General features: G+C 34.2%; 1 protein-coding gene across 1 annotated transcript; it reads right to left on the bottom strand.

Moving 5' to 3' along the window:
• Positions 1 to 575: 575 nt before the first annotated feature.
• LOC138309154 (tubulin-specific chaperone cofactor E-like protein) lies at positions 576 to 14055 on the bottom strand. The gene is made up of 9 exons (XM_069250305.1): positions 13729 to 14055; positions 10027 to 10218; positions 9157 to 9295; positions 8229 to 8316; positions 6021 to 6780; positions 3113 to 3171; positions 2508 to 2644; positions 1614 to 1776; positions 576 to 826 (listed from the first exon to the last, which is right to left on the bottom strand). The coding sequence occupies exons 1-9, from the start codon at positions 13921 to 13923 to the stop codon at positions 604 to 606; spliced, it is 1956 nt and encodes a 651-aa protein (XP_069106406.1). The 5' UTR covers positions 13924 to 14055; the 3' UTR covers positions 576 to 603.
• Positions 14056 to 14095: the final 40 nt, after the last annotated feature.

Below are 14095 nucleotides of genomic sequence, written 5' to 3'. Positions count from 1 at the left end.
TGACTAAAGTATATGTATCATACTTTACCCCCTGTGACTTTCAATGAAGGTCTAGGGCATTTATTTGAACAAAATTGATAACCCTTATCCAAGCATGCTATTTGCTGACTATCAGTACCCAGGGTTTTGGTTATATACAATAAGTTATTTAATGATTTTAGCCTGTTTGACCATGTGACCTTGAATGAAGATCAAGGTCATTCATTTAAACAATTTGGTAGCCCTTCATCCCAATATGTCACAGGCCCAATATCAGTACCCTTGGCCTTTTGGTTATTGAGAAGAAGCTGTTTAAAGATTTGAGCCTATTTGACCCCTGTGACATTGAATGAAGGTCAAGGTCATTCATTTGAACAAACTTGGTAGCCCTTTGTGCCAGCATGCGGTAGGCCCAATATGAGTACCCTGGACTTTTCGGTTATAGAGAAGAAGTTGTTTGAATGAAAAGTTTATGCACGGTGGACGACGACAGATGGTGCATGATGACAATAGGTCATCCTGACCCTTCAGGTCAGATGACTTAAAATAAATGTTAAAAATTATTTTAAAATATTGATCACATTAATGCCTGTCTAGTAATCACAATCGACTGTAAACTTGAGCTCAGTTTTGGATGGAGCAGGTAAAGGAGTTAGCAAAGCGATGACCTTTCGAAGCATCCCCTTCATTATCGTCACCGTTATCGTCACTGATGTGGATCTCGTCTCCATCCATGATGTCAAAGCGACTAATCTGGAGGAGGTTGGACTGTAATTCCTGGAAAACGACCTCTTCATCTTTAGGATGGTTCGGGCCGCAGCCATAGTGGAACATTTTAAAAGGCCTCCTGTAAAATCAAAGGATAATATATTATAAATCAAGGATAACACAGTATAGACCAAGGGAGCTAACCCATATTCTAAAACAGTTACATTTATTCTATCTTTGCATATTACAGAGTTATCTCCCTTGGGGAACTATTTCAATCGTGACGTCATTATTTTCGCGTTCTCTCCCAAAAGAATAAAATGTGGCACTTGCAAATACACAATGTCACAATCAATACCTCCCTGCAAAAGTAGATAACTGTTATTTTTATTCAAATGATAAATTTTGTTGATAATGTGTTATGATGGTATCAGAGGTCCATTGGGGTCACTAGATTTAGACCTGTGTGTCACTTTGGACAGGTAATTGTGGTCTTGTTTACTCCAGCTTTTCTCTGCCAACAAATCCTGCTATGTGTATGTCTTTATATAACCTGTTTACTGAATTTAAAACAAAACCCAACATTACCCAACGACACTGGCATCGATGACAGCCAAGAAATAAAATTGAAACTGAATTGCAAATTATCCAATGTAAGTGAGCATTTGTCATCATTCTCATCCCACTGGTGCTTACCAGTTACAGAGCAACACAGATACAAACTTCCGTACTTACCAATTACAGAGCAACACATATACAAACTTCCGTACTTACCAATAACATAGCAACACGGATACAAACTTCCGTACTAATTATCGAGCAACATGGATATAAACTTTTATACTTACTAATCACCGAACTATTTAGATATAAACTTATGTACTTACCAATTATCAAGCAATTTGTATACAAACTTCTATACTTACCATTTACCAATTAACTTGACTGCAAACTTCCATAACTCTTTCACCAAGTCTTTGACCTTGAAGGTTTCCTTCTCCAAGACCGCTCCATGATAGATAAAAGTCAGAGTAGCTTCCTCCTTTAAACCTCGGGAGATATCGATATCAACAATGGGTTTCAGTTTACCTGTAATGAGACATCAATAACAACATTACTGGTTTGAGTTTACCTGTAAATCCTACCATGTTTTAAGCCTGTAAGACAAAATCCTACCATGTTTAGCCTGTAATGACAGTGAAATCCTACCATGGGTTTAGCCTTAAGTACAGTGAAATCCTACCATGTTTAGCCTTAAGACAGTGAAATCCTTACCATGTAATGAGCCTCGAATATCAGTGAAATCCTACCATGTTTAGCCTGTAATAATATCAGTGAAATCCTACCATGTTTTCAGTTTACCTGTAATGAGACAGTGAATCCTACCATGTTTAGCCTGTAATGACAGTGAATCCTACAATGTTTAGCCTGGGTTACAGTGAAATCCTACCATGTTTAGCCTGTAATAACAGTGAAATCCTACCATGTTTACCTGTAATGACAGTTAAATCCTACCATTCAACCTTAAGGTTCCTACCAGTTTACCTGTAAGAGATCCTAACCAATTTAGCCTTGGGTTAAATTTACCTACCATGTTTAGCCTGTAAACAGTAAAATCCTACCATGTTTAGCCTGTAATGACAGTATCGAAATCATACATTTATAGGTTTCAGTGAAATCTTACCATCTTACCATGTTTAGCCTCGAATACCGTGAAATCCTACCATGTTTAGCCTGTAAGACAGTGAAATCCTACCATGTTTAGCCTGTAAGACAGTAAAATCCTACCATGTTTAGCCTGTAAGACAGTGAAATCCTACCATGTTTAGCCTCTAGCTGTCTATATCTCTCCGGCTGTGTTTCTTGCTCCATGAAGTAACGGATATAATATCTTTCAGCTTTCTCTCTCTCCGTCACAGTTACCTCACTACCGTTCAAGATTTTGATGTTTGGTAGACTGAAAAATAATCCAAGTTATCTTTATATAAAATTGTAATGCAACTGAATTGTTAGAAAACACAAATTGATTAAAATTACTCTGATTAGAATACATATTTTTATTCTCCATCCGTTACAGAGGATCTGCCAACATCCCATTAGGGGTCATGTCTGGTGACCTTTATACTAATGCACTTCAGTTAAAATACATTTTATACATCTACAGAAAACACAATTTCATCACAGCATACCTATAGATGTAGCTATATTGTACACACGTGTTCTTTGTGCAAAATGACTACATACACGAAAATTTTTCAGTTTTTCATCCCCATCAAGAAATTTGGAGTTTACAATTTGATTGGCCAATATGAAAGGTCATCTGAAAGTGACCCCTAATAGGATGTTGTCATGATAGGGATCTGGATTATAATCACTTTTTTCTATATCATTTTCTGTTATTATATAAAATATCAAATGTTGTTACCTTGCAATCTTGAGTTTCCTGCGATCATCTTCACCATGTTCAGCCAACAAATTGATATCCTGAAAATGAACACAAAGTTTTACCATGATATGCTAAAACAGTTTTAACAGTTTAACTATATGTATTTCATCAGGCATGAAAACATTATAAATTTCAAATAAAACATTCAAATACTATACAGTGGTTACATTTCTTAAGTACTGGTTATTTTGCTACATTTACAACATTTTAACCAATATCCGCAAATTCTAATTAAATATTAAGAAATTCACAAGGGTATCTGAAAACAATAAAATCATATCAATTCTAAATTACTTGAACTGTGAAACTTTACCTTCACGGATATATACATGTACATCCACAATAAAAAAAGATGAAATGTTAAAACCGTGAATTCAGTATTGAAAGTTTAAAGATGCTCCACCACCGACAGAGCATAAATGATATTCATCATTTGAACAACAATTGGTGTTTTCTTTTTTTCTTATCAATAAGAAATATAGTGATGAACAATTTTGTCCAGAATGGAACTTGCATTGGGGAAAAAGGAGTTTTACAGTTTTGGGTATTCATTTTAACGTAGAATTACATAGAATGGTAAAAATGAATTATGACAAGAAACTTGTTAAACTTAAATCAATTCTGAATACTTGGAATAAAAGAATTCTTACACCTATCGGCAAAGTGCAAGTTATTAAATCGCTACTAATTTCACAGCTTAATCACCTGTTCATAGCACTGCCAAATCCTGATATATATTTCATAAAAGCACTTAACTCAGAAATATATAAATTCCTTTGGAACAGTAAAGTAGATAAGGTTAAGAGAGATATTATTATAAAGGAATACAGTGAAGGTGGTCTTAGAATGATAGACATATACTCTTTTATCAGGGCTCTCAAGTTAACATGGATCAGAAGATTATACACAAGGTCATGTAAATGGCAAGTGATTCTAGAAACCAATATTAACACAAACATTATGGCTAATTGTGGAGTGGGATATATTGAAGAATGTGAATCTAAATGTAACAATCAATTTTGGAAAGATGTTTTTAATTCTTGGAATTGTCTTATTAAGAAACAAGCACAGTTAAATGGTCGTGATATATCGGGTATTTTGAAAACACCCATTTGGTACAATAAAGATATAATAATAAATAGGAAAATGGTATTTTATAAAAACTGGTACAAGAACAATGTTATTTTTCTTAATGACCTTTTGAAATGTCCACACTCGTTAAGTTTTTACAATTTTCATGAATTTACAGAAAAATTTAATGTAAATACTAACTTTGTAACTTACCAGGGAATTATAAATTCGTGTAGAGAGTACTTATCTCACAAACAGTTTGATAATTTCAATCTGTCTTATCCATTTATACCAAATAATTTAGAAATTTTTATTAAACATAAAAAGGGATCAAAAGAATTCTACCACATACTATGTCAAAATAACACTAGGTCTTCTGGTAAAGGAAAATGGAACAATTTATTTGAAATTAATGAGGAAACTTGGAAGCAAATATACTTGACCCCTTTCCGAGCTACTTCAAGCTCAAAACTTCAATGGCTACAATACAGAATAAATCAACATATCCTCACAACAAACTCATACATATTTAGAATTGGCTTATCTGAAGATCCACATTGCTTTTTCTGTAAGACAGAAATAGAAACAATAACACACATATTTTGGGAATGCAGAGAAGTGCAATTATTTTTTGAAAATTTTGAATTTTTGCTAGATTTATTATTTATTCCTTTTTCTTTCAATAAAAAGACTATCATTTTTGGTATACCCAACGATAGAAACATATATTACAAAACTGACAACCTAATTTTACTCATTTTGAAACAATACATTTATAGATCTAGATGTCTACAACAAAACCTATCAATAGCATCATTAAAATCTATTATAAAGGAAAACTATGATATTCAGAAATACATTAGTATTGGCAAAGAAAATAAATGTGAAGAAGAATTCAATCAAGATTGGAAAAAATGGATTAAGCTTATAGAAATCACACCCAATCTCTGACAGCACGACTTGAAATACAATGAAATAATACATCTGATAATTTTAAAATATTAACCAATAGTTTCTGCGGAACTGCAAACCTCCAGCGAGTATATACCATACTACTCTCTCTCTCTCTCTCTCTCTCTCTCTCTCTCTCTCTCTCTCTCTCTCTCTCTCTCTCTCTCTCTTCCCCTATTGTACATTTATGTATATTTGTATAATTTGTAAGTGTGTGTGAATGTTTTGGCATGTGTGTATAGGATAAAAAAAGAATTGACCAAATTGAGTATGTATAAGTTTGTATATCCTGTAAGTGTGTGAGTGTGTGTGTAAGGGAAGGGTGCGATAGTGTGTGTGTTTGTGTGTGTAAGATAAAAAAAAAAAAAAAAAGAGAATAAGGATATGATAATTCATATTGAAAAGTGTTTGTTTACCAAGTAAGGATGAGGAAATGTATTACTGTTGTATGAGAATATGTCTGGAAAAAATAAAAAAGTTACAAAAAAAAAAAAAAAAAAAAAAAAAAAAAAAAAAAAAAAATCGTGTAAAAATATGCCTAATAAACACAAAAAATAATATAAAATAATTTATTTCGCCTGTGGTGCAAGCCAAATCAGTATTTCATTCCATATAGAATATAGTGCCACGGAATTTTCTGGGGATGCAATTAATTATTTTTCATATTTTTAACTTGAAGTAAAATCAGAACCTCAAACTTTTCAATGGTGGTAATGGTGTAAAATAAGTAACTTTTTTAACTGAAGAAAAATACCAAATCGTCTGCTCCTGTTTTTGATAGTGAAAAAATACCATTTGTCAGCGGTGGAGCATCTTTAAGAAAAACCATGCTATATAGAAGAGGAACAAAGGCTAATAAACCAACCTGAATCCTGAGGGACTCCAGAGCTGGAAAAACGCTGAGAGCATCAAGGTGTTCCCAGCTGTCAAGGCATGTATCACTGAGACAAAGACTCTTTAGTTTTGGGAAGGGTTGTCTCCCCTTGCTATCATTTCCTGGGTTGGAGCTGCATTCGCCAAGCTTTGTTTCTGAATCCAAATAAAACTTGACAGGAGATGAATTGTCTGTGTTGCACATATGACAATTATCTTCTGTATTTTTGACGTCCGAGTTGTTTTCAGCACTCCTATCATTCTCTATGACCTCCATGTTATTATGTTCATAAACATTAGCTTCACCCACTTTTGAATGCTCGACCTCTGATAGTGCATCAAGAAGAACTTCTTCAACAATGTCTTTTGCAAACTCATCAGCACTCTTGTTTGCATTTTCATCTTTTTCACCACCCTGGATATTTTCTGACTGATCCATCTTGTTTGCATTTTCATCTTTTTCACCACCCTGGATATTTTCTGACTGATCCATTTGTAACTGTTCCACATCTGACACCGCCTCAAGGGGAACTTCCTCTACAATATCATTAGCAGACTGCTCAGAATTGTCATGTCCATTTTCACACTTTTGCTCAACTCTGTCTGAGGTCTCTGTATTTGTGTTATCCGTTTCCATAGAAACATGATCTGGATCATCCATCAGTTTGTACACCACATCCTTCAGTGGGTTACCTGATAATATCAGAGTGTCTAGTTCTGGTAAATGTCGCAGCTTCCAAACTTCCTCCCAGCTAAAACATATAACCATGTCCTTTTATATACATGAAGATCATGTATATGTAAACAAAACTAGAAATATGTCTGTTAGACATTAAAAGTTCGCTAAATACTTCCTAACCTTAATTTCCCCTATGAAATCATCCTCTGCAACAGGTGTACATAGCACTTTCGCTCATTATCCTTGGGACTATTGCAAGGAGATGGTTTATGCCCTTGATGCATTGTAATAAATACTTTCTTTTACTTCATCAGAACTTTAAATGTGAAATTATTTTTAAGTTCATTTATTTTTTTGTCATATAAAATTGTGTTTTTTTTCATATTGATATTGATACGATAAACTTGTTTTGTGGTTCAAAATTGTTGTCTGCTACAACACCGTCCAGTCTCTGGGCAAGTGGTGACTTACCTGTGTCATGCTTGAACGCCTTTTCTGGGGTACATTAGATCTAGAGCTCAGACACTAAGACTGATATTTTATAATGTATTTTTTTATTCTGTTTCTCTCACACAAAGCTGTGTAATTTTACAAATATTAATTAGAACTGCAGCAAATGCGGTCTATGGTCATAGGGTTTAGTAAGTGATAGTGCAACGTACACCTAGGGCCTAGGATGATGTGAAATAAATTAAATATGTGGTCGGTACTAAAAGTTATCCGTTTCGTCACTTTCTTTTATTGACTATATAAACTTGAATTGCATTGTATTGTTCCAGAAGTTTCCAAAGTCGATCAGTTGCTTAGAATATCGTGACCGATGCAAGAGCACTGTGAAATGTCACTGTTGTTAATGTATAGTAGATTATCGCTGATAAGTATATTGTAATATATGTTTTTGAAAGTTTGGTGTCACTAAATCATGGCGAAATCTATTAAACACTATAAGACACTGACTTCAGGTATTGATTGCTCAGTTGGAATCTGCGCATGGCGGATGTACACAGACTCTACACCCAACAAGCTAAGGAAAATAATAGTACGAGTACACTCTTACTAAAGTACACTCGTACTTAAAATACCATTTAGTCCCTAACAGTGATTGAAATATCACAAAAATTACGACACTTCAAAAGATGATATCATATCATTAACCAAAAAGTGGGATTAATTGACAGTAAATTGAACTTTACTCTTGGTTTAGGTATCTTGATAACAGAAGTACATGTATTGCTCTGTATCTAGTCACATACTACCAGGATTAACATCATTTGACACTTTGATTCTCCAATAAAAAGAAAAAACTATGTCATTTGTAAGTGAGTCAAGATAACTTTGTTCTACATAATTGTTCTACCTATTGTCTTTCATTTTAGCCAAAAAATTATTTTCATAATGTAACTCTCATCTACGTTCTCAGTTAGAATTCAATTTTGATGAACCCTGATATAAAAGTTTTAAAGTTTAAATTTTCTGATCCTCATCAAATGAAGAAGTTTTTAAGGTAAAACTTGTTCTCACCTGTTTATCTCATTATAATTCATTTTTAGGTAGGTCACCTTGTCCAGGACACTGAGACTGGAGGAGGAGGAGGAAAGCTCTGTGTAACCTACAGAAAAAAACAAGTTTAAAAGTCACTTGCCATTTTATTTACAGACTTCAAGTAGGTAAACAGGGGAGATAATATTTATTCACACTCCAGTCCTCGTTTTTCGATTAAGGGCCGTTTTCAATTATACGGTTTGACTGGTTGGACCTAGTTGTTCGTTTATTAAGTAAAAACGGACCTGGTGATTTTGTATTATTTTCAGATGAGCCTTGACAAATCTCTCACAGGCCTGTATCAAAAACTGCAGGTCTGTCAGGACTTATACTTGAAATAATGACTTTAACCAACGGTCGAACCGGTTGTTCCGAATAAACGAAAACAGCCTTGGTCAGTAAGCAGGGGAGATAATCATAAGTTATACTCCTAGTCATTCAAAAGTGGAGATAATCAATAGTTAAACTCCTAGTAGTTCAACAGGGGAGATAATCATTAGTTCTACTCCTAGTAGTTCAACAGGGGAGATAATCAGTAGTTCTACTCCTAGTAGTTCAACAGGGGAGGTATTCATTAGTTCTAACTCTCATAGTTCAACAAGGGAGATTATCATTAGTTCTACTTCTCATAGTTCAACAGGGGGGATAATCATTAGTTCTACTCCTAGTAGTTCAACAGGGGAGATAATCATTAGTTCTACTTCTCATAGTTCAACAGAGGGGATGAGTATTAGTTCTTACTCCTAGTAGTTCATCAGGGGAGATAATCATTAGTTCTACTTCTCATAGTTCAACAGGGGAGATAATCATTAGTTCTACTCCTAGTAGTTCAACAGGGGAGATAATCATTAGTTCTACTCCTAGTAGTTCAACAGGGTTGATAATCATAGATAGGAAATCTACGTACCATTTTTACAAGTGTGTAGTTCTTTAAGCTTGGGTAAGTAACGAGCGACAGTCAACACTTCATCCCATGATGCACCTGTCTCATTGAGAACCAAACTCTCCACAGTATTAAGAGGGGTCGACCATTTCTGTAGAAAATCCTGGGAAGAAAATTCATTCAAATAGTGTTCTTATGATACACAAGATCTACCACAATTTTCTCACAACTATCCTAGAGCCAAACTTAAAACAAAAAATCATAAAAAATTAGAAATTTATCTGCAAAGAGAAAAATAAATAGTTATTATTTACACATCATGATTATGTTTTATTATATATAATAATTATGTTACCAAGATCTTTTACAAAGACTAGTGTAGACTACATGTTAATACACTCATTGTTAATACACCTTGATAATTTTCTTTACTATTTAATGAAATATAAATTTGAGGGGGTGGGGTGGTATTTGTTTGCATATGAATATTTATTTTATTGACAGAAAAATTATTAGGAATTTAGGAAATATCCTCATCAACATATAACAACTTTACAAGTGGTGTGGTCTATATTTATTTTCATAGACTCATTTACCATGGTTACCGTATTCAACCCAATAAGTACACAGGGCGCTTAAAAAACTGATAAAGATGAAAAGGTTCTAATAAGTCAAAATTATTGCAAATCTATACCGTTTTATGTAGTTTTGGTCCTTATTTATGCCTAGGCAATTGAAATTGAGGCCTAAAAAAGGGGAAGGGGCGCTTATAGGGACATGGGCGCTTATTGGGTCGAATATGGTAATTATAATTGGAGGTAATTTTATCTTTAGCTGTCAAAAATTTGTCTGATTTTTTTCTCTTGTTTTTTTTTTTTTTTAAATTTATTATACCTCTTTGTTGATGAGCTGGTTTCTACTGAAATTCACGAATTTCAGAAATGGTAGATGTGACATAATGGTTAAAACTTCACTCCAGTCGTTAAGCTGGTTTCCTGACAGGTCGAGTTCGTTAACATTTGGACACAGTGACTTCAGACCACCGCTGGGGAGACCCGCCATAGAGATGTGGCGATCACACAGCACCTGGAATGGAAACCATCAAACACAACATGGGGATATAGAGGGAAAATATAATACAGTTTTATGTAGCCTCTCTTAAAAATTAAAGATGCTCCACAGCCGACAGAGCATAAATGATATTCATCATTTGAACAATAATTGGTGTTTAATTAAGGATTAAAGTCTCTTTCTGGTGGTTCTATAGAAGGATAAAGTTGAGTAGGGTATCGATATTTGGAATGGACCGCGAAGCAGTCCATGAAACAAATATCGATACCCTACTCAACTTTATCCTTCGATAGAACCACCAGAAAGAGACTTTAATCCTTATATTTACAGTCTTAACTATTATTTTCATAGCACAAAATTTACACTTAATAGTGTTTATGGCATTTATAAGACTAAAATTAGATTATATCGTTTGGTTCCGACAGGCATTTAGAACAGCCAATTTATCAATGAACATACAAATAAAATGAGTTCCGTCTGATGAAGCATATATCTGGGGTTTTCCCGGTATGAAACTATAAATCGTTTTATTTATCTGTTGTTAAAAACACCATGGTGCAAAGCAGTTTGGTTTTAATCTTTTACTTCTTATGATTACACACGCTTACACAATTCATAACGTGGCAGGATATTTAACGTAGTTGTGACGCGGCGTCCGATTCAAACTGCCTGTGTCAAGGAGGTGTGACAAACAGAGAGTTTCTTCAATTTTGGGATCACTTGAGTTCTACTTAATAAGTTCACGTTTGAAATTACTTGAATACACGGATGTTTACATAGTTCCATGTCATCATTTCCGGATTTTGGAGATTTTCAAATGTATCGGACGTCGTTTCGAGGAACATGTACAAACACAGGTAGGCCCACTACTGCAAACGTTTACCGCTCTCAAAATGTTAGCTTATATTTATATTGTTGTTTCAAACATTTCAATAAATATTAGAGATATCTATTACAAGTATTGTAAAGCTACAATTGTAGGATTCCGTTTCATTGATATTTTGAAACACCCAAACGTACATTCAATTCACAGTAGTTAAGGTACAGGACTTGTCTGTCCACCGAGATGAACAAAAATGCATTGTCGTGCTAGGTCGTTTTGGTTAAACTTATCCAACTCAAAGACTGATGTTGTCCTGACATATCTTATCTATTTGCGTACAACCAAAGCTGTTAAAAATACAAATAGGATGTATACTACATATTGTAAAGAACAACACAGACTCACCGTCACACACTCATCGACACACAACATGTAAACATTGCGACGTCATCGGAATGTGCAAAACTGTACATTGTACAACATTGTTTATTTATCATACGCACGGAGGCATTGCTCAAAGAGGTACGGTAGTAACATAAACAATGTAACTTTTCTACATTTGTATTTACACACGTACATGTATGTGTTCAAACCTATTTTGATACCTGTACATGTTCATCGAACGTACGTTCGGTACTGAAAACACCAAAAGTTTCTGATTTGGACCATCATAAATTAATCCGCGCGGCTCCAAATCGCGCGTGACATACTCAATCTATCGAGAAATAAAGTTGAGTAGCCTTTGGTTGAAATCAACGGGTTTTATACTATCAATTCACCACTGACTGTAAATATTTGTGTATCCATTTGCCTTATTAACACTAAAATAATATAAAATAATTTATTTTGCCTTTGGTGCAAGCGCAATCAGTACTTCATTCCATATAGGATATAGTGCCACAGATTTTTTTCCGGACGCAATCATTTATTTTTCATATTTTTAACTTGAAGTAAAATTAGAAGCTCAACCTTTTCAATGGTGATTATAGAGTAAAGTAAGTAACTTTTGTAACTGAAGAAAATACTAAATAATCTGCTCCTGTTTTTATAGTGAAAAATTAACATTTATCAGCGGTGGAGCATCTTTAATATTCAATGGCATCAACCACAGGATAGTTATCCTTATTTTCTGTATGTCTACTACCGGTTACATATGTGGACTTCTTCAGGACAATTTTACATGAAATTTCTTACCCCTGTGGTTCTAAAAATGTGAGCCCACCTCTAAAAGTTCTGGACACATTATATGATGAAGAGTGCTAAATATTAAAGTGTATGTAGTTAAAGCTGGGGTCACTGTTAGACAATTATGACTTATTTACAACAGCAAATTTGTAACTTTTAAAATTGATCACTATAGCATTGACATTTTTGTTACAAATAGTGTTGGGAATTCGTTGAAATTTTATAATCGATCATCAGTTTTGTGTAACCAATCAATGATCGATTAAAATTGATTATATTTGACCGTGTACGTTTTTCCAGGAAATTTGTACAAACTTTCTTCTAAAGGCTCACATGTTGCCATGTTTCTAGGTCGCTTATGTTTTCACAAATAAAATAATACTCCTCTGACGTTTACATTACTACGTAGTGCTTATGTGCTCTTCAATTCCTTTAGACGCTTGGCATTTGAAATGATATGAGCAACAACACACATAAGCAATTGATTGCGACAAGTTTTCTCTGACATTTCTTGCATGATTTACTGACCGGTTAATTATACACTCTCGTTTATCATGATATCAGGCAATTCTGATAAAACTCGATTACAGATTTCTTAATCGATTAATTGGTCAAACACCCCAAACCAACGATGCTCAATGAACTTGATTAATCGGAACACCACTAGTTACATAATTTAATACTTGCTTATAGCTACCGGTATATCACGCTGGTAAGTCAAAGACCCACTACAGACTACCAGTAATATAAGTCTTAGATACATTATATATTCTTCTTCTTCTTTAGTTTGTCACCATCCGTCAATAGTGACGATTATAGGTGAGCTAGGTGATACAGCTCAGTGGCCTGGTGGAGTGGTTTATATACAGTGCATTTTTTTTTTTTCTCTGGTGCTGGAATAGATAAAAGTTAAAAACATGATAAAAATGGAGTGTTTATTTCAGGGTCGGGGCTTCAAGGGCTACGTTGTTTATGTTTGCCTTTAAGCCCTCCATTGTAGTGTTTTGTACTGTTGCCACAGGGAGGAGATTCCAGAAGCAGCTCTTTGACTAATTACCAGAGTGATAATTAGTACAGGTCTATACTTTTTACTTTTATAAAAGTTTGAATGCAGTAATTGATAACTTTATTCTGATTTAGAATAGGAAGTAACAAGTAAAATGAACATATAAATTATTGACACAACTTTTTCTTTCATCTGGCCCTATTAAAATAAAAGCCATCACTTATATTTTGCTAGATTGTAATTAATCCGTATGACAGTGTTTCTATTTGTATTTCTAACATAACCGGTAAAATTATGAGTCACAGATAAAATCGTCGTATCTCATATGAGTCACTATTTACATTTGTATGTTAACATGGAACAGTTCTAGAAGCATTCCAAAATATCGGAAAGCAATAAATTGCCATGTGCTGATAACACAAAAATTAAAAACAGTGACAAATGACAATTTTCGATCAACAAAAACGAAAACATACACATTTTCGTAATTAATCTAAATTCATGTGCATACCACATTTCTCAAGTAGGCCAACTCAGCATCAGACCCGTTTGTCTTCGGTTTGCCGTGATAGACAATATCCACCACGAAGCCACCCGAGTTTACAGAGTTGACTTCAGGCGCGCAATATTTTTCTTTCAGTGCATCAGTGAAAGATTTTTGACGTTGCAGACGTCGCCTGCCTTGTCGTTTTCTTTCCGCTTCCATTATCAGACCAGTCACATGTACAGGTACCCTAAATCTACTGCAAATACTATTTCAAAGGTATTTACGAATCATGGATATTTTTAGATTAAAGTTCAGAAAGTGACCCTTCTTCTTCGTTTGTTGTTGTTTATCGCGAAGCCCTCGGGTATAAATTTTAAATCAAAATAAACAC

This window comes from Argopecten irradians, chromosome 15 (genome assembly GCF_041381155.1).
Source record: "Argopecten irradians isolate NY chromosome 15, Ai_NY, whole genome shotgun sequence".
NCBI classification, from domain to species: domain Eukaryota; kingdom Metazoa; phylum Mollusca; class Bivalvia; order Pectinida; family Pectinidae; genus Argopecten; species Argopecten irradians.
This window is presented reverse-complemented; position numbering and strand designations above follow the sequence as displayed.